At 39.5% G+C, this 26,817-nt stretch overlaps 1 protein-coding gene across 1 annotated transcript in view; it reads right to left on the minus strand.

Annotated features, from left to right (window-relative positions):
- Positions 1-26,817, minus strand: part of LOC127446538 (semaphorin-5B-like) — a 110,055-nt gene that overhangs the window by 48,596 nt on the left and 34,642 nt on the right. Inside the window, exons 2-4 of the mRNA XM_051707531.1 lie at positions 18,566-18,639; positions 1,933-2,161; positions 1,337-1,436 (exon numbers count right to left, since the gene is read on the minus strand). Of these exons, the coding sequence (XP_051563491.1) occupies positions 1,337-1,436; positions 1,933-2,116 (284 nt within the window). The 5' untranslated portion in view covers positions 2,117-2,161; positions 18,566-18,639. The remainder of the gene's footprint in view (positions 1-1,336; positions 1,437-1,932; positions 2,162-18,565; positions 18,640-26,817) is intronic.

A 26,817-nucleotide genomic window follows, 5' to 3' on the forward strand; every position in this document is an offset into this window, starting at 1 on the left:
CTAATATTGTGTAGGTCCCCCTCGTGCTGCCAAAACAGCACCAACCCGCATCTCAGAATAGCATTCTGACATGATATTCTTCTCACCACAATTGTACAGTGTGGTTATCTGAGTTACCGTAGACTTTGTCAGTTCAAGCCAGTCTGGCCATTCTCTGTTGACCTCTCTCATCGACAAGGCATTTCCATCAACAGAACTGCCCATCACTGGATGTTTTTTGTTTTTGGCACCATTCTGAGTAAATTCTAGAGACTGCTGTGTGTGAAAATCCCAGGAGATCAACAGTTACAGAAATACTCAAACCAGCCCATCTGGGACCAACAATCATGCCATGCTCCAAATCACTGAGATCAAATTTTTTCCCCATTCTGATGGTTGATGTGAACATTAACTGAAGCTCCTGACCCGTATCTGCATGATTTTATGCACTGCACTGCTGCTACATCATTGGCTGATTAGATAATCACATGGATGATTGTTGGTGCTGTTTTGGCGGCACAAGGGGGACCTCCAAAATTTTTGGCAGGTGGTTTTAATGTTGTGGCTGATCGGTGTAGCATAGCATAGCATAACTGATATTCAGGTTGGCTGGGTTCCAAAAACAAGTGTAAATGTAAAATAGACCAAGACTAAACTTGTAAATATTTTAAGTATTTACTAATTTTTTTTATTAAAAATTATTAAAAGTTTCATTAAAAGTTTTTAATGCCTTAAAGGAAATCTTATATCCCTATTTGATTATATGATTCCCAGTAAAACAATAATATAACTAGGTGTGTGAAGCACACATACACCATAAGAAGTATGACAATTAATTGTAAAAGCCCTTACCCTAAACCTAACCCTACTGCTAAGTCTACCTGTACCTCAACCTCAATAGCAGCAAATGTGAATCTTTTGCAGAACATCATGTTGTTACACAATAAGTACATTGTATGTATTTTAATGTTAGTACATAGTAGCTGAAGACACTTAATATAAAGTGGGACATAACAATTCATACATAAAATGTATATATATTTTTAATTCTAAAAATACATTCTAAATGTTTTCCTTCAGGGTTAAAATTAGGAGTGGGTTAGGGTTAGTCTCTAGTATTTACAGTGTACGGTATGTCCCCACTTACTGTAGACGTACTTTGAAAATTTTGTCTACAGTATTTTTGACAAAAACCTCCCTTTTTTGTGGTCATTCAGTGATTTCCAAAATGTTTTTTAAACAGTTTGTTTGATTAAAAAACATAAGTATATGGTATGCCCCGATTTAGATAATTAAGTGTGTGTTTGTGTGTGTGTGTGTGTGTGTGTGTGTGTGTGTGTTTGTCTGTGTGTGTTACCTGGCTCCCACTATCAGCTGGTTTCTGGTGAGGTCAAGAGTCAGGGGTGTGTAATCATTCACTCCAGGCAGAGAGAAAGACGACAGCCATGGACTCAAAGCTACAGCAGAAAAGCAAGAGCACAGGTGACATTTAGATGGTTAGCTGTGAGCCAGCATGTTTGATCTGTTGTTTAGCTGTTGTTTTCTACCGTTTACACAGATGTGCTCTAAACCATTGCTGTTCTTTACTGTTATTTACAGAAGTGACAACCTAATACATTTTCTGTTGAAAACGACTGATTTTGCTATGTATACACCTCTCATCCACACTGGAACTGCATTTACTTTCCCCAAAAATAGACTTTCGAAAACGCTCTCTAGTATCACATTCTTTGGAAAACTATGACGTTAGGAATCAGAAAATAGAGTTTCAATCAAAATGTATTTGTGTGGATGTGGCCTCAGCCTAAGGCGGCGCGTTCATCTGCTAAAATACGAGACCAACACGCAGTTCTCAGCAGCTTGATCCCTTGCTCTAAAATGTACATTCAAAAGCTCTGACTATTGTTTTAACCTTTGGCATCAAATGCAGCAAGAAAGGTATTTTACACCCACCTGTGTAGGAGGTAACAGGGTGCATTTTTCTCTGACACTCTTCAGGCAGATTGGGCACAGACTCGGGGTCAAAGGTCGCTGAGAATGATGGAGTCTGTGATTTGACAAGAGGCAGAGAAAGTAGGAGGGAGATGGCAAGTCCAGAGAAGGACAGCCGATTGGTCCGTAGCGGTGACGCTGTCATGGTTACCGCAACAACCACTCCCGTACTTAGGAATGGTGAGAGGTCCTAAAAATAGGAGATGATTTTAAAGAAATTAGGAAATATGACAGAAAAACAGCACGTTGTGCATCACCTAATCATGAGAATAAAAATATGAAGTACTGTTCGATTTTATACAGTATACTTTGTTATATAAGATAGACTAATGCTTAGGGGTCAAAATACAGGGGTTCAAAACTACATTTAAAATGAAATTGAAACAAAACAATTACTTGAATACACCTCTACTATGATGAACATGCTTTAAATGTCTAAATTCAAAGCCATATTAAAAAATGTGGTGTAAAGGCACGGTTACGTTTACAGAACGTGTTCACTGGTGTGTTTTGAGCAGAGCCGAGCGGGCGTTTTCAATTAATTCCTATGGGAGGTGAGCACCACGCTCGTAAGAGGGATTGTGGGATTGACAGCGGTGTGGAAAAAGTGTTGAGGGTGGTTTAGAGTGTCAAAATGTTGAGAAATGCTCAACATTTTGCAAATGAGAAGGGGAAAACGCAGACCGCCAGCCAATCACTGTGATATGAAAGCAGTGTCGTCTGTCATAAGTGCTTAAAAATCTGCCTTTAATTCTGATATTTCTGCTGGATTTAGTGTTTTAATCACATCATTATGTTTAATTCAGACTTCAAATAGACCTCAAATGAAAACTGCATGCACTGATTGTGGCAATAGTGTGGCTGGGTAAGCAAAAGTGTAATAAATTAACACTGTTTATAGACTTTGGGCATTCGGAAATTAAGTTGGTATCTTTCTAACTGTAATCTCACATAGAAAAAGTATGTGAACCTTTTGGAATTAGCTAATTTATCTAAGTGGTCATAAAAAGTGATCTTATCTTTACCAAAGTCACAAGTATAGACAATCACAATGTGCTTAAGCTAACGCAGCAGCCTCCTTCGTGGTGTCCTGCCATGGACACCATGCCTGTTTTATGATTTCTGTATAGTAGACTCATGAACAGAGATGTTAACATGTTCCAATGATTCCTTCAAGTCTTTAGCTGTCACTCTACGATTCTTTTTTACCTCACTGAGCATTCAGCGGTGTGTTCTTTGAGTCATCTTGGCTGGAATTCTAGGGAAAGTAGCCACAGTACCAAATCGTCTCTATTTATAGACAATCTAACTGTGGACAGATGAGTATCTAAGCTCTTTGAGATAACTTTGTAACCGTTTCCAGCTTTATGCAAAGCAACAATTTTTGATCGCAGGTCTTCTGAGATCTCATGGTCCACATCAGCAGATGCTTCTTGTGAATAGCAAACTCAAAATGAGTGCTTTTAAAAACTCAAAGTAGCTCTAACCCACACCTCCAATCTCGTTTTATTAATTGGATGCCAGGTTTGCCAACTCCTGTCTCTATTTAGCTTTTATTGACGTCATTAGACTAGGGGTTCACATACATTTTTCCAACCCACACTGTGAATGTTTGAATGATGTATTCAATATGTACAAGAACAATACAATAATTTGTGTGTTATTATTTAAAACAGATTGTGTTTGTTAATTACAGTAACTTAGATAAAGTTCAAACCAGATTTTAAGCCAAATTTATACTGTACATAAATGCAGGCAATTCCAAAGGGTTCACATACTTTTATTGCCACTGTATATAAGATGATATTATTGTCTACTGCCTCCGCGTCTGAGACCGTCAACCTGTGCATCTTATCACGTGGCTTGTTGAGTGCGTTGTCACAGAGACATAGCACGTGTGGAGGTTTCATGCGCTCCACCGCGGCAATCATGCTCAACTCACCACATGCCCCACCGAGAATGAACCACATTATGGTGACCACGAGGAGGTTACCCCATGTGACTCTACCCTCCCTAGCAACCGGGCAAATTTGGTTGCTTAGGAGACCTGGCTGGAGTCACTCAGCACACCCTGGATTCGAACTAGCGAACTCCAGGGGTGGTAGCCAGTGTCTTTACCACTGAGCTACCCAGGCCCCCTTGTTTAAAATATTATTAAACTAAAAAACTTTTGTCCATCAAATCAACGTGAGGTGGTGTCACCAACATTCAGGTAGCCATTCCATTGTCATGTGACAAGAAAACCAAAAAACAGAGAGTATGTCTTTAGACTAGAGGTAGACTTTTGGAACTATCGGTTATTGGAAAATATATGCAGATAGTTGCCAATATATAATAATTTTTATTATTCCTCCATGTTCCTCTGTGGCCTTTAGAGGTGATATAAAAACAATCACTGACAGACAATATTCATCCATATTTTACATTTCAAAATAAGTAAGTGTATTTCGGGCTTGTTCATAGTCCAGCGTTATGCTCCAAATCTAAGTTTTTTCTGGTTATTATTGGGCTTTAGGATACGCAATAAACTGCGTCTGGGATTTTATTCGTTTTGGACTGTTGGTCATAGTACGGAAAGGCTAAGAAAGTTTTTTTAACATTCTAAAATCAATTTTAAAAACTATCAGCTGATAAATCATTATCGTTATCTGACTTTTCACCACCTTAGTTATCATATTGGCAAAATCCACTATCGGTTGACCTCTACTTTAGACCCTCATGGCTGAGTATGAAGTTTAAAAAAAAATATCAGATATTCAGATCAAATAGAGTAACCCTAAAAACATTCTTTATATTCGTGACTGAAAAATTCATGATATTTGTAAAAAAAATAATAATAAAAATTTTTTTAAAAAAATTAAAAAAATATTCACCTTGAAAAATATGTTTGAAAACGTTTTGTAAATTAATGATCAAGTTGTGTACACTCATCTATTCAAAGTGTGAGTAAAGTATTTTAATACCTTTTACTTCATGGTTACACCAGTTGACAAATAAAATGTGTTGAAATTGTAGTAAATGTTTGTTTGTTTTATTCATCCCACTTTTCTCCCAATTTGGAATGCCCAATTCCCACTACTTAGTAGGTCCTCGTATTAGCACGGTTACTCAACTCAATGCGGGTGGCAGAGGACAAGTCGCAGTTGCCTCCGCTTCTGAGACCGTCAATCCGCACATCTTATCACGTGGCTTGCTGTGCATGACACCGCGGAGACTCACAGCATGTGGAAGCTCTGCTACTCTCCGCGATCTACTTACCACGCGCCCCATTGAGAGCGAGAACCACTAATCACGACCACGAGGAGGTTACCTCGTGTGACTCTACCCTCCCTAGCAACCGGGCCAATTTGGTTGCTTAGGAGACCTGGCTGGAGTCACTCAGCATGCCCTGGATTCAAACTCGCGACTCCAGGGGTGGTAGTCAGCGTCAATACTCGCTGAGCTACCCAGGCCCAGTGCAGTAAATGTTTATTAAAAATGTATGAAACCACCATGGACACAAAGATTCAATTTCTCGTTTTTTAAGATTTCTTATTTTATCACCTTATTTGTCAACGACCCACAGTTAAGACCTACATTTATAAAATATACTGCCCCTTTAAATAGCTTTGATGCAGTTCAAAATTATGAGTAGCTAATAGTTTGGCAAGCTACAGTTTCAAAATAGCTTCACCAAAACTGCAACTTACTATAAATCAACAAAATAAAAAAATAAAAAGTCGAAGAACTGAGAGGAAACAGATGGACATCCAAACAAAAAGACAAACAGGCTGCAAGCCGTGCAGACAGACATACAGACAGAAGCCAAGAGATGGCTTTTTTCTCCTGACAGGTTAGATCCTGTTATTATTGCTATTTTTAAATATAATTAACCTTCATTTCTCTCATTAGAGTAAACGGCTGGACATCTTCCAAGACCTAAAGCTGTTTTAACATAATCAATATTCTTCTAAAACATACCATTGATTTTGCTGTAATCATCATCTGAGGAGGAATTTTAAAGTGTATGTGAATGATGAGTCGACAAATAATTAAAAGTTTATTTAATTATAAGTTACGGAAGGCGTTCTGATATATTTTCAGCCTGTTGCAGTAATCAATAAGTCTCTTTGGCAATCTCCCTAAGGCTTATAAACGGTTCACCCAGTCAATCTTTCCATTAGGTGTTTGACAGCGCTGGCGGCACAGGTAAACTCAGCGTGTAAACAATCCTCTAAGATACATTACATAAGCTCAGAGTACGTGCACATCACACACACACATATACAGTGTTTCATCCTGACACAAATTTCCCTGTTAGTTCTCTAGTAAACACACGCAGTCACGCATATACAAACACGCGCTTAATCATACTTAAACGGACACTTTCTGACAGCTCACTGAGGGTCCATTGCAGCATCTGTCTTGGCTTTACTCAAACACACACACCAAATATCAGACACTCTGTAGTGAGTTGGTCTGATGTCCTATAATTGTTGCTCCAGGCCCATAAAGAATCTGTGCACTTTTTTTTTCTTTTTTTTTTTGCATTGATTTCATTTTATTATATACTAATATATCAGCCACAACATTTTATTATTTTTGTATTTTTATCCCCTTTTCTCCCAATTTGGAATGCCCAATTCCCACTACTTAGTAGGTCCTCATGGTGTCACAGTTACTCACCTCATTCCGGGTGGCGGAGGACAAGTCTCAGTTGCCTCCGCTTCTGAGACCGCCAATCCACGCATCTTATCACGTGGCTTGTTGTGCATGACACAACGTGGAGGCTCATGCTACTCTCCGCGATCCACGCACAACTTACCACATGCCCCATTAAGAGTGACCACGAGGAGGTTACCCCATGTGACTCTACCCTCCCAAGCAACTGGGCCAATGTGGTTGCTTAGGAGACCTGGATTCGAACTCGTGACTCCAGGGGTGGTAGTCAGCGTCAATACTCGCTGCATTACCCAGGCCCCCCACGATCAGCCACAACATTAAAACCACCTGCCTAATACCATGTAGGTCCCCCTCGTGCCACCAAAACAGCTCTGACCCGTTGAGGCATGGACTCCACAAGACCTCTGAAGGTGTCCTGTGGTATCTGGTACCAAGACCTTAGCAGCAGATCCTTTATGTCCTGTAAGTTGCGAGGTGAGGCCTCAATGGATCGGACTTGTTGGTCTAGCACATCCCATAGATGCTCAATCGGATTGAGATCTGGGGAATTTGGAGGCCAAGTCAACACCTTGAACTCTTTGTCATGTTCCTCAAACCATTCCTGAACAATTTTTGTGCTGTGGCAGGGCGCATTATCCTGCTGAAATAGGCCATTGCCATCAGGGAATACCGTTGCCATGAAGGGGTGTACGTGTTCTGCAACAATCTTTAGGTAGATGGTACGTGTCAAAGTAACATCCACATGAATGCCAGGACCCAAGGTTTCCCAGCATAACATTGCCCAGAGCATCACACTGCCTCCGCCGGCCTGCCTTATTCCCATGGTGCATTCTGCTGCCATATTTTCCCCAGGTAAACGATGCACACGCACCCGGACGTCCACATGATCTAAAAGAAAACGTGATTCATCAGACCAGGCCACCTTCTTCCATTGCTCCATGGTCCAGTTCTGACACTCACGTGCCCATTGTGGGCACTTTCAGTGGTGGACAGGGGTCAGCATGGGCACTCTGACCGGTCTGCGGCTACGCAGCCCCATACACAGCAAGCTGCGATGCACTGTGTTTTCTGACACCTTTCTATCATGGTCAGCATTAAGTTTTTCAGCAATTTTATGCTACAGTAGCTCTTCTGTGGGATCGGACCAAGCGCATCAATGAGCCTTGGGCGCCCATGACCCTGTCGCTGGATCACAGGTTGTCCTTCCTTGGACCACTTTTGGAAGGTACTAACCACTACATACCAGGAACACCCCACAAGACTTGCCGTTTTGGAGATGCTCTGACCCAATCATCTAGCCATCACAAAAAGTCCCTACCCCTACCACCGCAATGTTAACATTAAACCAGCATCAATGGTTTACTGGCAAATTAGGAGAATGGAGAAATGGGCAGGAGCAGGAGAAATGAGCAGGAGTAAAGACCTGAGCGACTTTGACAAGGGCCAAATTGTTATGGCCAGACGACTGGGTCAGAGCATCTCTGAAATGGCAAGGCTTGTGGGGTGCTCCCGGTCAGCAGTGGTGAGTACCTACCAACAGTGGTCCGAGGAGGGACAAACCACAAACTGGCGACAGGGTGTTCGGCGCCCAAGGCTCATCGATGCATGAGGGCAACAAAGGCTATTCCGTCTGGTTCGAACCAACAGAAGGTCTACTGTGGCACAAGTCACAGAAAATTTGTATGATGGTTATGTGAGGAACGTGTCACAAAACACAGTGCACCGCACCCTGCTGCGTATGGGGCAGTGTAGCCGCAGAACGGTCTGAGTGCCCATGATGACCCCTGTCCACCGTCGAATGCACCTACAATGGGCACACGAGCATCAGAACTGGACCTTGGAGCAGTGGAAGAAGGTCGCCTGGTCCGATGAGTCCCGTTTTCTTTTACATCACATGGACAGCCGTGTACATGCTGAGAACCCCTGGGTCTGGTCATTCACGTGGACGTCAATTTGACACGTGCCACCTACCTAAATGTGTTGCAGACCAGGTACACCCCTTCATGGCAATGGTATTCCCTGACGGCAGTGGATCCTTTCAGCAGGATAATGCGCCCTGCCACACTGCACACATTGTTCGGGAATGGTTTGAGGAACACAGTGGCTACCCGTGCATTTGAAGTCTTGGCCTTCAGTGCGATTCATGCCATTAAGAAAACACTGTTTCACAATTAATAAGACACCCTATGCCTATGGACATCATACATTACATCGCAGCCAAATTATAATACCAATTGACATTTTTAAAACACATCCACACACGAAAACCAGAACCAAGTAGGTCTAATACCAGGAAAAATCTCTCTAATAATATTTGCGATCTAAATGTTGCTTGCAATAATTTGTTTCGTCAGTGTACACGGTTACTTTTCAAAACTTAAACTGACACTGAATGATCCAGTCAGCCTAATTTATACTTAGAAAACTCCTTATGTTGCTATAACAATGCAAAACGCACTTACCAATTTACTTGAAGTGAAAATCAGACCTCCGTTCCTGTTTATATCTCAGGTTTTTAAATCCATAAGGATCTCTTTCTCAGTGGCGATCACTCGTCATCTCGCGCTCTTTGCTTTCATATTATCCTGGACTGGGACATATCCTAAAGACCCCACCCACCAAGAACAAATAAATCAATCTGATTGGCTGATGAATCTGACAATCTGATTTTAGATGCTCATTTTTGAAGGCTGATCTCAATCCGATCCACAGCGGCTCCACCTCGCAACTTACAGGACTTTAAGGATCTACTGCTAATATCTTGATGCCAGATACCACAGAACACCTTCAGGGGTCTTTTGGAATCCATGCCTTGGTGGGTCGGCGCTGTTTTGGCGGCACACAGTGGACCAACAGCATATTAGGCAGGTGGTCAGAATGTTTTGGCTCATCTGTGTGAATATACAGTATATATTATGTTGCAATAATGTTACATCACCAATCCCATGGTGTCATGATGGTACATGTGCAAAAACATGGTATTACCATGGTAACTTTTGAGTACTTTTTTAATGGGTGGGCAAAAATCTGCAGAAGGAATAAAAAAACTCACAAAGAATCATAGTAGGTCTGTGTAATTTGTGCTAATGACAGTATTAGAGCAATTCTATAATTATGTTAGTGCATACTTACCGAATATGTAGCTAGCATAATAAATACTAACAATACCAAACATTTCAGAGGTGAAACCCATGATATGGCTAATATGAGCTCAATGGAAGACCCTTAATGCATATTATATTACCATTTTCTGCCTCAATGCAAGTAAACTTTTGAAAGTTAAAACAGTAGACCTACAATAAAACTGTAAACTAAAAACACAAATGAGAATTCATATAGGCCTGTTGCGATTATTACATTACCTGATGGCGATCATTTGATTTAACCGTGATTATTTAGCACTTTAAATTCTAATCACATTGTATTATCTAAATAAGGTGATTTTAAGCCAGTATAGAAATGTCAATCATGAAAACATTTTGAGTCTCATTTTCTGGTGCAACAGTGCATTATGTGAACACTCCAAATGAAGGCCATCCCCAACCCACACTGCGGAGTCAGACCATTTAGAGCAGCTCCTGAAGAGCGCGTGAAGATTAAATAATAGCTGTGCTAGCTGTGTGTACACGCGCCGTATAAAAGATATTGATAGTGAACGCAAAATATCCCGGTCTCCCTTTAACATTTGTGTAATGGGAAACGTTCTTGGTCGTTGTGGGTTTATACATGCAGGCATAATGACACTAGAAGGAAATGCTTACTCTACTGTGGAGATAAATGACGGCTCTGCAGTTGGATGTGACTCGACTGCTTCAAGCTTATCAAGCACTTGTTTTGCCGCTGTGGATAAAAAGAAAAGCAATCGGAGTCCGTCAGATTCACAGTTTACGCTAAAAAAAATTTTCATGTTGGCTGTTCAAATTCTTCAAAAATCTGCAGAATTCTGTAGACTGTGACGGTGAGGACCTACTGTTACTCTATTTCTTGGCTCTGGTTGTGGCAGGCAGTTTAGCGCCAACCATGTCTAATGCAGCTCAATAGCCCAATCCCCCAAATCCTCCTAATACCCCAGCACTCCCACATTCACCCTATTCATGCCCACCTTCTTAGACTCATCAGGGGCAATACGGATGGAGAGATGACAGAGAGAGAAAGAGGACCATGAAAGCCAAAGATGGCAATGACAAATGCACTGGAGGGGCGTCCAGGGTCAGATAATGGACAGACTAGGTGGGCCATTGACGAACTGTCTGGAGCGATTCCTTGTGGGTTAATAGACGAGATATGAAAGAAAGGGGGGAATAAATTAGTTCAAAGATGGTTGACAACCCACTGCGCATTGTACAGGTCACTCCTCTTGTGATTTTGATTCAGATTTGTAATTTGTGAAACCAGTATGGTCATTGGTTTGATTGATTCATGGAAAAGAATGTGATATCACTATCACCAAATAACCTATTCAGCTGTAGAATTTTAATAGTGTGCTCTAAATAGCTTGGACTATGTCTGAACTATTCAAACAAGTACATTTCTCTGAAAACTGGATTTCCAAGAATTTGAGATTCTCAATTAAAGTTATTATATAATAAAGACTTTTCAAAGTGTACATCTCTCCCTGTCATAACATTCAGCACAGGAATGTATGAAAATAATATGTTGTTATGAGATTAGGAGGATTAAACAGTATGTGTTCATGCAGTAAGAGTAATTAAAAAGGAAATCGTAAATCACTCCTACTCAGGTTTATAGAAATATGTCAAAGTGATCTACATAGTCGAAATATTTGAATCTGTCTATATAGCTCATTTAAGGCTCAAATAAATTTGATTTTAAAAGTATTAGGAAATTATGATATTATGTTCCGTTCACACAAAAGAACAGTTTATGAAAATTTCACATTCTATAATATTTCATAGTTATATAATTATCAATTAGTATCAATTTAAGTCAAAAATAAAAGAGATCTCAGATCTCAGATCCCAAATCCCTTTACCTTAATCAGCTCCAGGACTTTTTAAACCAGTGAACTCGTAAAATGAATCAAGAAAATCCATTTGTAAATGTAATTTAAATGTTGCATTTTAAAATGATTATTTATTGTTTTATTGTTATATGTAACTACATTTTAAACATATATACTTAACATTGATGTTAACCTTTACATTTAAATAAAAAAAAATTAAAAAAGCTAATAAAAAATAAGTTAATGTATTGGACCATTTTTGAGGTGATTTATTAATTTAAATAATTTGTATTAATAAATTAGTAACTGATTCCATAATTTTTTTAGGAGGCACTCCTAGTCCATGTACTATAGCTACAAGATCAGATTAAATATTCAGCATTAATGTGACTCTGAAGTATATGTTGTTTCACCAAACATGTTACTAATAGTGTTGTCAGTCGATTAAAATATTGATAAATTGAATAAAAAATGAACCCATGATTTTTCATAGTTAATCGCGATTAATCACAGACTGCTTAAATTCGACAGAAGCGCAACACGACGCTGGGGAAATGCTGATGCTTCACTCCAGAGCGTCATGTGAATGCAGCTTTTCACAGGTCTCATCTTGGTTTGTTTGTTTGTACAAAAAAATTCGGTTAAGAGGACTTTTCTCCGTCACTTGATCATTGACACAGAATCACTGTTGTGTGTGTTTGTGATGTGTGCGTCAGTATAATGACCCCCGGCGGACATTCGGAAAGGTTCTGCCCTATTCCAACCAGTGTTCAGAACTCACACGGAGCTGAATGAAATGTCAAATCGGTAAATACGTTTATCGGGATTAAAATAAATTAACGCGTTAAGCGTTTAAAATTAATTTGCGTTAACACATTAACTTTGACAGCTCTAGTTACTAAACATTGGCTGTTTCTCAATGTCCGTTCTTTTTGTGTTCTTATGTTCTTGTAGACTTGTTTGACACAAACAAGTCTGCTATTAAAAATAGTTAAGAGGTTGTTGAATCCACATATCACAGCAAATCTCAAAACTCACATGGTTGCGTTTTACGTCCTCAAGTCTTCAGAGTTTGCTATTTCAAGGTAATTGGACAAGACTGATCTTCACAAGAACGCAAGAACTAGAACGCATTTCTAGCATTGAGAAACACCAGTTGTGTTTTCTAAAAACGTGCACAGTGCAATTTTAAAAAGCCCCTTTAAAGTCAAAACAAAAATGCTAAGTTCTAATTGGCTGGCTTATCACAACTTCTAGTAGTCAGGGTGCAGAGGTTTTTACTGGTTGCTTATGCTGGTCAATCTCTTCCTGTCTAAGTGGGTGGTTTTTGGCCAGAATAAGCTGCAAAGTGGACCAGACTTTATCCCATTAGTCCAAAGCCTGGCTCTGTGAGAGTACCAAACTCCAATTTATTCTCCTCCTCCCTATAGCTTTACATCACATTCTGCCTTATTACATTTACTTTTCAGTTCCTGTCCTTGCAGATGCTTTCCACCTCCATTACTGCTTTCCTTTCACTTCTGTTCTCCCAAATAAAATGTAGGTTTTGCACCTTCAAAGCATCTCCTGAGTAACTAATGCAAAACCCAGAATGACTTAACTACTTTCCAAGCTTCAGCTAAGCACAACATTAACCCCTGCACCCTGCATGTAGAAGTGCTGTGGCCCTCAGGGCAGGTGATGATTGTTGTCATGGAGCTCTGTGCAGTAATGAGCCGTAGTCTTGGCAGCCCGGTCTAATCCAGACTGAGCGATTTAGAGGCCTCTGTGTGGAATTACGAACTGCACTGACAGCTCCTGCTCTGGACCCCCACAGTTCCCACACTTTCTCGAAAGCACTGCCACAAGACAGCGTTCAAAGTTCACAACGTGAGATTAACATGACTGTTGTGGTGTTTGTGAATGTACGTGATTCTATCACATGCGAATGCATGTGTGTCCTAAATGGGATTTGTATGTAAGAAAGCCATTTATTTTTAAAGAAATTCTTCGCTAATTTCAAAACTTGCTGCTCAGTATATTTACAATGGAAGTAGAGATACTAAACTTAATTACAATCTTTTTGTTTGTGCAGCCTGACACAACTTATTTGGCTAAACAAATGGCGTAAGCTTGGGGCGGGGTTATATCTTTTCCTACCAGTGGCAGACATAGGGGTGATGTTGAAAATTGTTTAAAAGTATACGAGAAAGGAATGTGAAATAACAAAACAAACTGTTAAAACAGTGGTTCCACCAATAAATGGGTGATTTAGACAACTTTACATCTACACCGATGAGCCAAAACTTAATGACTGCCTGCCTAATATGCTGTTGGTCCTCCGCTTGCCACCAAAACAGCGCCGACCCACCGGGGCATGGACTCTACAAGACCCCTGAAGGTGTCCTGTGGTATCTGGCACCAAGACATTAGCAGCAGATCCTTCAAGTCCTGTAAGTTGCGAGGTGAAGCCACCGTGGATCAGACTTGTTGATCCAACACATCCCACAGATGCTCAATCGGACTGTCGATACCGAACAATGTGTGCAGTGTGGCAGGGCACATTATCCTGCTGAAAGAGGCTACTGCCATCAGGGAATACCACTACCATGAAGGGGTGTACCTGATCTGGAACAATGTTTAGGTAGGTGGCACGTGTCAAACTGAGGCCACATGAATGGCCGGACACAGGGTTTTCCAGCAGAACATTGCCCAGAGCATCACACTCCCTCCACCAGCTTGTCGTCTTCCCACAGTGCATCCTGGTGCCATCACTTCCCCAGGTAAACGGCGCACATGTAAACGGCTGTCCACGTGATGTAAAAGAAAATGGGACTCATTGGACTAGGCGACCTTCTTCCACTGCTCCAAGGTCCAGTTCAGATGCTCGCATGTCCATTATAGGCGCTTTCGACAATGGACAGGGGTAATCATGGGCACTCTGACCGGTCTGTGGCTACCCAGCCCCATACTCAGCAGGGTGTGAGGCACTGTGTTTTGTGACACATTCCTCCCGTAACCATCATTACAATTTTCTGTGACTTGTGCCACAGTAGACCTTCTATCGGTTCAGACCAGACGGGATAGACGTCGTTACCGTCACGCATCGATGAGCCTTGGGTGCCCAACACCCTGTCACCAGTTTGTGGTTTGTCCCTTCTCGGACCACTGTCGGTAGGCACTCACCACTGCTGACTGGAAGCACCCCACAAGCCTTGCTGTTTCAGAGATGTTTGACCCAGTCATCTGGCCATAACAATTTGGCCCTTTTCAAAGTCGCTCAAGTTTTTACTCCTGCCCATTTCTCCAGCATTCAAAACACTGACTATGAGAACTGATTGTTTGCTTACTCATCTAATCTACCCAGGCCTTGAGTGGTTATAATATTTTGGCTCATCAGTAAAAATAAAATAAAAATTTGAACAGAAGAATTAATAAGAGCTTTAGCTAAAATACAAGCTTTGCATTTCTACTTTTCAAACCCTCCAGAACGTCTTGCCCCATAGACTTCCACTGTAAGTGCTTTGTTGTAAACACAATTTGTTTGTTTTTACAGTCTGAAGGATAAGTTGCAATTCTTGTTTGTAATAATCAACAGTAGACCACAGATGCTGTTGACAGATCTTGAGTTGTATTTAACCCGGAACATTCCTTTAACGCTCTTAGATTATGCAATGTATAAACAACTGAATTCCTTAGATCTTACGTTGTATGCATGTAACAGGGATGATGAATGAGAGAGAACATATGAAGGGTGTAGCACTAAAAATCCACCAGAAGTCAAATCTTGATCTCTGATGCTTTTGCTTGAGCACATTACTGAAAGGCAACTAATCCATGAAAACACAAAGTGAATGCTAATCCGAAATAGATGGTCACAGTTAAACACTTACTGCTTTATGAGCTTTGCAGCATCAAGGTATGGACACAAAGACTTTACAGACCCTATTGTCCTCCGACAGGGAAAGAGAGATTAGGAGGGAGGGAATATAAAAAAGATAACAAAGAAAGTGAAAACGACCAGATGGACTTGCAGGAAGCGTTTCAAGATGAACTCAAGAAAGCCAGGCAGCTGGAGCCTCCAATTTAGTCCAGATGTTACCTAGTAAAGTTGACCAAGTTGACGAAGAAAGTCTAGCAGCCTAGAAGTCAAAATTAAATCAAAATCTACCCTATTTCATTTCTTATTCCACATTCTTAGTCTTATTGTAAACGGTTCATCTGTGTTATTCCAAATAAAAAAAAAAGTTTGTCTTCGAAATGGGAAATTGGGAAATTGCATCTCATGCAAAAACAGCTGGACACGACACGACGGTCAAAGACTTCCATTTAGTGTGTTTACATAAAAAAACAATGTGAAAGGAGCGCAGACGGACACAAAGCCAGTTGTACATGAACGGCCTCTTGTGTTATGAGATGCTGACAAGAGAGCAAGACGCAACAACCAAAGACCTCCAATAAGTCATCTAAAATTTGAATGTGCATTTTTATTTTAAATTCTATGAATCTTTGAATTTTTAAAATTTGACAGCTTTACCATGAGCCGTTACATCTTGCGCAAGGTCAAGCACTCTGGTCTGGACAGACAAGCTCGATGCATGCCCAGTACAATTAATACACTTTAGTACAGTCAACGGCCCACCTAGAAAAACTGGGCAGCACGCGGACAGTCAGCAAAATTTGCATCACGCAAACTGTGCGCAAGACATAGCTGAACATGTAAAACCGAAGTATACTTTGACCTTTAGAAGGTAGCAATAGACAGCAATGTAGCTCACTAGGTTTTGGAACAAAGTCCCAGACAGAGAGAGCAACAGAGATTGAGAGATATCCAAGCTAGAAATGAACTGTTACATTTAACCACTAGTTCCACTGAGTTTTGTTATTTCTCTGCAAGTGTTTCCTTTTCAGATGTGTCGCTGTTTTCTTTTTCCAAAACCTTAAACTCCCTCCTTCACTCTCTCTGAGTGAAAGCATTCTCTGTGTGACTGACCAACTTTCTGCCAAAGCGGCGGCTCTTTAGCACGTGAATAAAGTCCGTTGAGCTTTACGCTCTGAGTGAGCACGTGGTCATCTGCTATATCTGAGCGCTCTCACTCAGGCCTGACCACGGACCCGGACACCGGACAGAATCTTAAACAGTACAGCAACAAGACCGGCCCTTTATTGCACCCATCCTCACGCCATCCACGTTTCACTCATTCTCTCATTCTTCTCTCTTGTCTCTGTCCATCTCTTGCTCTCTCTGTGCCGTTGACAACATCAGGTTTCTGGCAGGAGCATCTGCCCCAACAGTGTTTTGATCATTTTAATAATTCAGTGTATTAATGGCATAAGCAAACATAAGGGAGCTAAAGAAGGTTTAAATTAACTTTGAAGGCTCCGAAAAATGGACAACCCACACTCAAGACTCAAATTTGCAAATCCTTGAATCTTGATTATCACTGTTGTTTAGGTTTTCTTATAGCAATTAATATTTGCATGGAAACAAATGCTTTGGCCACCTAGTTGTAATTATAGCATTTTTCTACTGTTCAAAGATTTTAAAACAAGAGAATTTCAAAACAGTTTTTGCCAACATTGAGTGGACCAGCCAACATTACCCATGAGGAAAAGGGCTTAATAAACTTTCTAAATCATATCTTAAAAAAATGAAAAGAGGTTTTTGTTAGGGTTAGGTTTAATGGTAGGATTAGGGGATAGACAATAGAACTGAAGTGAAATGAAGTGAATTAAGAGAAGAAACATTGAAAGAGGGGACAGATACAGACTAAAATGAACTACCAAATGAACTGGCATAACAACCAAAACAGATGAAGCTAATTAAATTGGAAGTGAATTGGAATTAAATCAAAATGAAACTGAACTGAATTAAATCAAAATTAAATTAAACTGAATTAAAATCAAATTGAATGTTATAAATTCAGAGTAAGAAACATAAAATGCAGGCAGACAGAATTGAATAACAAAATGAAAAAAAAATAAAAATCAGATACAATTAATTAAATCAAAATGAATGAAATTAAAATGAAATTGAATTGAATTTATTTAATAGAAAGAAAAATAGAATCGGGAAACAGACTAAAATGAACAACAAAATGAACTGATATGACAACCAAAATTGATCAAGCTAATTAAAATCGAAATGAAACTGAACTGAATTAATCAAAATAAAATTGAGCTATGTTAAAATCAAACTGAACTGTTATAAATTCAGAGAAAGAAATATAAAACTGCTGATAGACAGAAATGAATAACAAAATGAACTGGCATGACAACAAAAAACAGATTCAATTAATTCAATCAAAATGAATGAAATCAAAATGAAATTGAATTGAACCGATTTAAAAGAAAGAAAAATAGAATGGGGAAACAGACTAAAATGAACTACAAAATAAACTGTCATGACAACATAAAGAGATGTTTCAACTGAAGTAAACCTAAATTGAATTGAATTAGATCAGTACTGAACTGAACCGAACTGAATTGAGTGAACAAAACAGACAGACAGACAGACAGACACAGACAGACAGACAGACAGACGCATAAAAAGAATCAAAACGATGTTACACCATGAACAATATTGTGAAATTCTTGCATAGTAGAGCCTTCTATTCAGACAGACACACTTGAGATGGTCAGTCTCACACACACACCCACACTTACTTCGAGGGCAGCGCCACAGGCAGAGAGAACAAAGAGAATTGGTCACACAATGGGGGAGGTCTGGAGATGACAGTCAAACTGTTTATCAGAATACCTCAACAAAAGAGACAGACATAGAGAGGAGGGGGGGCTAAGGAAGACGGGATGGAGCACGGAGAGAGGACGAAATTGGATAAGATACGGGGGGACACGAGGAAAGGGAATGCATGTGGACAAAACTGAAAAGAATTAGGGAAATAATAGTGCAAATGGACAAAACTGTTCACAGGAAGTGGATCGTTTTGTCCATGTATGGACAGATGAGAAAAAAAAGAGTGAACTTACCAGGAGTCAGGTGTCACCAGGGACTCATTCCAAAAGACAGCATACAACAGACTTCAGACTGGTTTTAAGGTGTCCTTACAGACAGAGAGGAAAAAAATATTTTAGTGAGCCTCTCACGGACAGACTGTATCCAGAGTAAGAGAAGGGGGGATGAAGGGGCTTCAGTAATGTGTGCAGTGAGCCATTCAGTCTTGTGAAAAACAAACTGTTAACTTTCTCAATGGAGGGAGGCTGCTGGGGGCACGACGGCTGTGCGTGGGGGACACATGTGTGTGTGTGGATGAAGGGGCGCATGGTTAGAGTATCAGAGACAAATAGGATGTAGGGACTGCAAGGGTTAAAATTCAAAGACTGCGACTGGTGCACCTCAAATGTCATTGTGTGGGTTTACTTATAATTATTAATCCCCAGCTAAATTTAACAAAACCTCCTTATACCTCACTAAGGTAAAAGTGATTCAGAAATAAAGTATTTTTTAAATTAATTCTAAAAAGCCCAAAAGTTTTTTAGGGTTTGGGTTATGGTAAATCTATAGTAGGGATTTACAACTTTAGAAAGACCCAGGCACCCCCATATAAAATAGCTAGATTTTCTAGTAACGCTTATAAATTCACAAAGCATCTTAAAAATGTAACTTTTTGGCATGAGATGCTGAATTCGGTTAGATGTGCCGCAATCAAAGTGAGATGCTTCCAAAAACCAAATATTAAAAAATAGTGCAGATGGAATATAAGAACTCATTCTGCTTGAACGGCCCCTCAGACAGATTGACTAATTAAATTGCAAAATGGATTGTTGTGGACTGGCCAATGAGAAAATAAAACCAACAATACATTGACTTCGAAAGCCACTTTTTGTAATATACATTCAATGCTTTACACGTCTGTCACAATCAGATAGTAGGACTGTGTATTGATACAGATTTCCCGATTTGATTCGATTCCGATTTACAAGCTCTTGATTCGATTCAGTTCCACTCATAAGTATATTTCTGTTATAATGTCCTTTTTAATTATACTTTGACCTAGTTAGACCTTCTAACTAGGTAAATTACAAAAATATTAATTTTACTAATATTTTATTCGTTTTTTTTTATCATTTTGGTCCCATTTTAGCTTTTTAAAAATGAACAAATCCATGAATTAAATCAATAAATATGATATTAAACTGCATATATAATTTTTGGTTACACATTTTTTGTTTAATTGCTTAATCTGTTAAATACGTTCTAAAATCTACGGTACTGTCTCTTTGAGAAAACCGGCATTTCGTAAAAAGTGTCAGAAAATGTACACGTTAATGTGCGTTGACTCGAATGACTTTATTTCATTCCTATGCTATGCATGATTAGAATTAAATGTTTTTTTTTTTGTTGTTTTTGATCAACAACTGACTGTAAAGAACAGAAAGGGTATTAAAAGAGACAAATGGTTCATGTGGATCTCGTCTTTGGACACACACTACACGGAACAACTTATAATCTCAACATGCAGCGAAAGGATCTCGCCACCGCTACACTACACAATCACTGCTGAGTGAAATCTAAACATTTACCAGCCAGTTGCCAAATATATAAATTGCAGTCACATGGTGCAAAATTTGGTTGCAAATAAGAGTGATTTCCCCTCATTGTGCAGAGGGTTGCGCATAGAGTAAAAGATCAATCTTGGGGTTTAAGAGTCCATATTGAGATTGTTCAAATGAAGATCGCGATGCATCAGAAAATCTATATTTTTACCCACTCCTAACAGATAGTGTATTTAAATTACCTTTATATGGGGGCTTTTTTCAGAAATCATTCATACATGCGATTAAATTACAATTAATTAAACTACTTAATTGGCATATCATATCTGCCTAATTAATTTGATTAAAAATTTTAAAGGGGTCATGAAGTGCTATTTTTTATAATTTTATTATCTTCCCTGAGGTCCACTGATAATGTTATGAAAGTTTTTTTGCACCAAAACAGTCACAATTTAGTAATACATGATCATTTTCCACCTTGTTTCTGGCCCTCTGTCTGAAACGCTCGGTTTTGGCCTAAGCGCCTCCCCAAGACTAACTGTTCTGATTAGCTGACATCATGCAGCCCCTCAAATTCAGCAAACTCAATCTGAAGAACATTATAAAACAAAATTGCAGGGCTTACACATAATGCACATCCAACACATTGCATCTGAATATATTAAACTGTTAATCTCAAGCACAACTGTTAACATAAATTATCAAACAGTCGTGACATTTGAAATATTCATAAATTAAACGTTTTTGAAGTGTTTTTAACTGCCCCATCCTTCAATAACAGTTCCTTTGCAAAGCTTGAATCGCATTATGACTGTTCACAAGCAAACCATGCTAACATGAGCTGAAAAAAGTGAACACATCATTGTCCAAAGAACGGTGAAATGACACACACACACACATACTGAAGGCACACTGAGTCGAAAGAACGCGTCCATGACGTGTCTGTGCTCAAAACAACACAGGCAGCAGCTGAATGAAAGAGAATTGCTTCTCCCTATCACAGCGTCTTTTAAAAGCGGCACAAGATATGTATCAAGTGGTCAAAGATGCATGTCTAGTGCATGAATATATTCAAAAATAGTCCAGATGGGTCCCCTTTAGTGTTCAGGAATAGTTATCCGCACAAGGCAGCTCTCTCAAACTGCGTGCCAGTGTGCGGACCCAAGGGTGCGATGACGCATGTTATGGGATATGTAAATACAAATGAGCAATGTGTCATGACGTCATGAACAGACAGATTTAGAAAAGAGACGTTTCAGCAGGGTGGCAACTATAAATGCTCTTTTTAGACTGGGGAGGAAGTTTTGAGTTCTGAAATTTACAGTATGTTTTTATAGTACAGTTACCTTTTATATGTCTAAATATCAAGGAAATTTTGATTTTCCATTTCATGACCCCTTTAAACGATCGACAACCCAAGTTAGACAGTAAGAAATTATTTAGTAAGTTCATTTGATATATCTTCTTCATGGAACACCTGCAGTACCTTCAGGGACTCACCTGATTGATATGCCTGGATCTATAGACGGTGAGGTTGTTTCAAGGAGCACAATACGACGATACTTGAACAAAAATTAGCTGCATGGTCGGGTTGCCAGAAAGAAGTCAATGCCACAAAAAAGCCCGGTTACAATATGCCCGACAACACCTTGACATGCCACACAGCTTCTGGCACACTGTAATTTGGAGTGACGAGACCAAAATAGAGCTTTATGTTCACAACCATAAGCGCTATGTTTGGAGAGGGGTAAACAAGTATTGTGCTCCTTGAAACAACCACACCGTCTTTTTCCAGAGCAGGCTGTATTTCTCCTGAGGTTACCTGTGGGTTTTTCTTTGTATCCCGAACAATTCTTCTGGCAGTTGTGGCTGAAATCTTTCTTGGTCTACCTGACCTTGGCTTGGTATCAAGAGATCCCCGAATTTACCACTTCTTAATAAATGATTGAACAGTACTGACTGACATTTTCAAGGCTTTGGATATCTTTTTATATCCTTTTCCATCTTTATAAAGTTCTATTACCTTGTTACGCAGGTTTATTGACAGTTCTTTTCTGCTCCCCATGGCTCAGTATCTAGTCTGCTCAGTGCATCCGCGTGAGAGCTAACAAACTCATTGACTATTTATACACAGACACTAACTGCAATTTAAAAAGCCACAGGTGTGGGAAATTAACCTTTAACTGCCATTTAAACCTGTGTGTGTCACCTTGTGTGTCTGTAACAAGGCCAAACATTCAAGGGTATGTAAACTTTTGATCAGAGCCATTTGGGTGATTTCTGTTATCATTATGATTTAAAAAAAAAAAAAAAAAGAGCCAAACAACTATGTGATAATAAATGGCTTCATATGATCACTATCCTTAAATAAAAGTCAGTTTTTTTTTGCATGATCAGTCATATTTTCAAAATCAATGCCAAAATTTCACAATTTCTGCCAGGGTATGCAAACTTTTGAGCACAACTGTAATCACCATCAATTGGAACATACAGTATTTGATGTTTAATGTACAGGTATGTGGAGCGGGATGTTGTACCAATGGGACTTTCTTAAGGGCGGGGCTATACATTGTTGAAGTGTCTCGCTTTGACACATCACACCTGAACACTGTGTAAATGTGCGTGCGAGAGGGTACACTGCAAAAAAAGATTTCTTGCTCAGTATTTTTGTCTTGGTTTCCAGTAAAAATGACAACATGTCCTCAAAACAAGATAAATTTACTTGAGAAGCTAAATTACATGATAATAAAGGAATCTTCTGGGTTTCATACAATTTAAGCTCAGTTGCAGCATTTCTGGAACAATACTGATTACCACAACAATTTATTTGAACACTTCCCCCCTTTTTCTTAAAAAAAAAAAAAAAAGCACAAATCTGGATTACAGTGAGGCACTTACAATGGAAGTGAATGGGTCCAATCCGTAAACATTAAAATACTCACTGTTTCAAAAGTATAGCCACAAGACATAAACAATATGCGTGTTAACATGATTTTAGTGTTATAACATTGCTTACTAACCTTTTCTGTGTAAAGTTCAATCCAATTTTACAACTTCATTTGCCATGATGACGTAATGCCATAAACCCTAAAATGACAGTAAAAAAACTTGATTTAAACAATTTTACAGCTCAAATAATACACAAGTTTTAACAGAAGCATTAATGTAAGTGCTTTTATAAAATTATAAGCTTCACATTTCTGCCTTTAAACCCTCCAAAAATTGACCCCATTCACTTCCACTGTAAGTGCCTCACCGTAAACTCGATTTTTGCTTCTTTAAAAAAAGAAAAGGAGGACCCACAAAAACTAGCATTAAACCAGCAAAAACCATCACTACCAAGCCCCAGACCAGTTTGAAACATCAGCAGATCAGCACTAACCCACAAAAACTAGCATCAAACCAGCAAAAACCATCATTAACAAGCCCCAGACCAGTTTGAAACAGCAGCAGATCAGCACTAACCTACAAAAACTAGCATCAAACCAGCAAAAACCATCACTAACAAGCCCCAAACCAGCCTGAAACATAGCATAGAAGTTTGTGCTGGTATAACTTGTTTTTTGCAGCAGGGTACAAAAATTCACAACAAATCAATTTTAGTAATTTCTCCATTCAGCTGGTCTTAATTTACTCACAAAGTGTAATCACAAAGTAAAAAAATCACAAGTGAATTTATCTTGTTTTAAGGATGTTTTTATATTTTTACAGAAAAAGAACACAAAAATACTAGATTTTTTGCAGTCTATATTATCCATGAGATATTTGTCTGCTCATTAGCTAAGAAGAACAGCACTTCAGGAATCAGTCGTCTTGTTTCTTTGGCAACAACACATCCCCCCTCCACGATATCCCATAAGCTGCCATTTTCTTTTCAATCAAATTCGAAACTGACATTTCACAGTTGGACTGAAAAGAGATCAAGAAACACCTTCAATCCACTCCGTCGTCATTACCCTGTTTCCCTCCATTTCCAGGCCCCCTTGCACACACACACCAGACAAAAAAAGCACAATATACAACGGGGCGGCTGATCTCGAGTTCAACTTTTGTATGTCTTTCTCTTGAGATCAATCTATTCACTCACTCATTCATTCATTCATTCATTCATCCATCCATCTATTCATCCATTCATTGGTGTCTCTATTCAGTTGGGTCACTTAATTCAGCAAACTAAAATTAGTTATTCATTAATTTATTCAGAGAGTTGAACGAGGAAACGGATGATATTTTATGCAGGACTTGTGTTGGATTCATGGCATAATGAGGTTTTCTGAGAGTCAAAGGATCTCTCGTCTACACAGGGGAAAATTCACAACAGAATTCTAACCAATAAAACACGCAGAGAACAAGACAAGGTAACTCTCTACCAGCTATACCAGACTTGACCAGTACCAGACCAAGATTATCCAACAAAAAAAGCAAACTAGCCTTAAACCAGACCAGCACCAATCCAGCAGTAACCAGCCTTAACTAAAACCAGACCAGCATTGAACAGCACCAAACTTGCTTGAACCAGCACTAACTAGCATAAGCCAGCCTGGACCAGCACCAGACTAATATTCACCAGCAGAAAACAGCATCAAAACATCAATAACTACACGTTAATCAGCCAGAATCAAAACTAGACCAGCATTAAACAGCTTCAAACTTGCCTGAACCAGCACCAGAACAGCACTAACCAACTAAAGTCAGGTATTTAAATGTCTAAACCAGCAAGATCCCATTAGTTGACCATTAGTTTAGTTTATTAGTTTAGTAAACTCATTAGTTTAACTAGCAAGACCATCTAAGCCAACCATCTTTAAAGCAAACACCATGTTGGTTGATCAGCTTCACCAGCTATGTTTTGGCTGTGCTGGTCCACCAACTAGACAAGCATAAACTAGTGCTAAACCAGCACCAGACCATCACTAACCAACAAAATCGAGCCCCAAACCAGCCCAAACATCACCAGACCAGTAAAAATCACCACCAAACCAGTCTGAACCAACACCAACATTGCCAAAGCTAGCACCAAACCAGTATCAAGTAGCCCCAAACCAGCCTGATCCAGCACCAGACCAGCACTAAGCAACCAAAACTAGCATCAAACCAGCAAAAATCATCATTAACTAGCCCCAAATCAGTTTGAAACAGCAGCTGATCAGCACTAACCCACAAAAACTAGCATCAAACCAGCAAAAACCATCACTAACAAGCCCCAAACCAGCCTGATCCAGAACCAGACCAGCACTAACCAACCAAAACTAGCATCAAACCTGCAAAAATCATTATCTAGTCCCAAACCAGTTTGAAACAGCAGCTGATCAGCACTAACCCACAAAAACTAGCATCAAACCAGCAAAAACCATCAATAACAAGCCCCAAACCAGTTTGAAACAGAAACCAATCGGCACTAACCAACCAAAACTAGCATAAAACCAGCAAAAACCATCACTAACCAACCAAAACTAGCATCAAACCAGCAAAAAAATCACTAACAAGACCCAAACCAGTTTGAAACAGCAACAGATCAGCACTTACCCACAAAAACTAGATTCAAACCAGCAAAAACTATCACTAACAGGCCCCAAACCAGCCTGAAACAGCACCACAGCAGCAATAACCAGTTTGAACCAGCATAGAAGTTTGTGCTGGTATAACTTGTTTTTTGCAGCAGGGTACAAAAATTCACACCAAATCAATTTTAGTAATTTCTCCATTCAGCTGGTCTTAATTTACTCACAAAGTGTAATCACAAAGCAAAACAGCTAAAACAAAGAGCCGTTCTCTCAAATCAGTGTTAGACTGTGACAGTGGGTGAGATCGGAATGGCATTTTACCCATTCTACGTCTGAACCAACACCAACAAGCCAAAGCTAGCACCAAACCAGTATCAAGTAGCCCCAAACCAGCCTGATCCAGCACCAGACCAGCACTAAGCAACCAAAACTAGCAAACCAGCAACAATCATCATTAACTAGCCCCAAACCAGTTTGAAACAGCAACAGATCATCACTTACCCACAAAAACTAGATTCAAACCAGCAAAAACCATTACTAAAAAGCCCTAAACTAGTTTGAAACAGCAACAGATTAGCACTAACCCACAAAAACTAGCATTAAACCAGCAAAAACCATCACTAACAAGCCCCAGACCAGTTTGAAACATCAGCAGATCAGCACTTACCCACAAAAACTAGCATCAAACCAGCAAAAACCATCACTAACAAGCCCCAGACCAGTTTGAAACACCAGCAGATCAGCACTAACCTACAAAAACTAGCATCAAACCAGCAAAAACCATCACTAACAAGCCCCAAACCAGCCTGAAACAGCACCATAGCAGCAATAACCAGTCTGAACCAGCACAGAAGTTTGTGCTGGTATAACTTGTTTTTTGCAGCAGGGTACAAAAATTCACAACAAATCAATTTTAGTAATTTCTCCATTCAGCTGGTCTTAATTTACTCACAAAGTGTAATCACAAAGTAAAACAGCTAAAACAAAGAGCCGTTCTCTCAAATCAGTGTTAGACTGTGACAATGGGTGAGATCGGAATGGCATTTTACCCATTCTACTTCTGTCATATCTACAGTATATACAGAGAGCAGTATAGTAGTAGTGTAGTATGAGTATGTTGGCACTCATTGCAGAGGTCGTCTGGTGTTAATTAGTCTTGGCTCCGCCCCTCACGGGCGTGTTCCCTCTCAAGGGGGTTTACTATGAACATGTCATAACTGA

The sequence above is a fragment of the Myxocyprinus asiaticus genome, chromosome 9, assembly GCF_019703515.2.
Source record: "Myxocyprinus asiaticus isolate MX2 ecotype Aquarium Trade chromosome 9, UBuf_Myxa_2, whole genome shotgun sequence".
In the NCBI taxonomy this organism is placed as follows: domain Eukaryota; kingdom Metazoa; phylum Chordata; class Actinopteri; order Cypriniformes; family Catostomidae; genus Myxocyprinus; species Myxocyprinus asiaticus.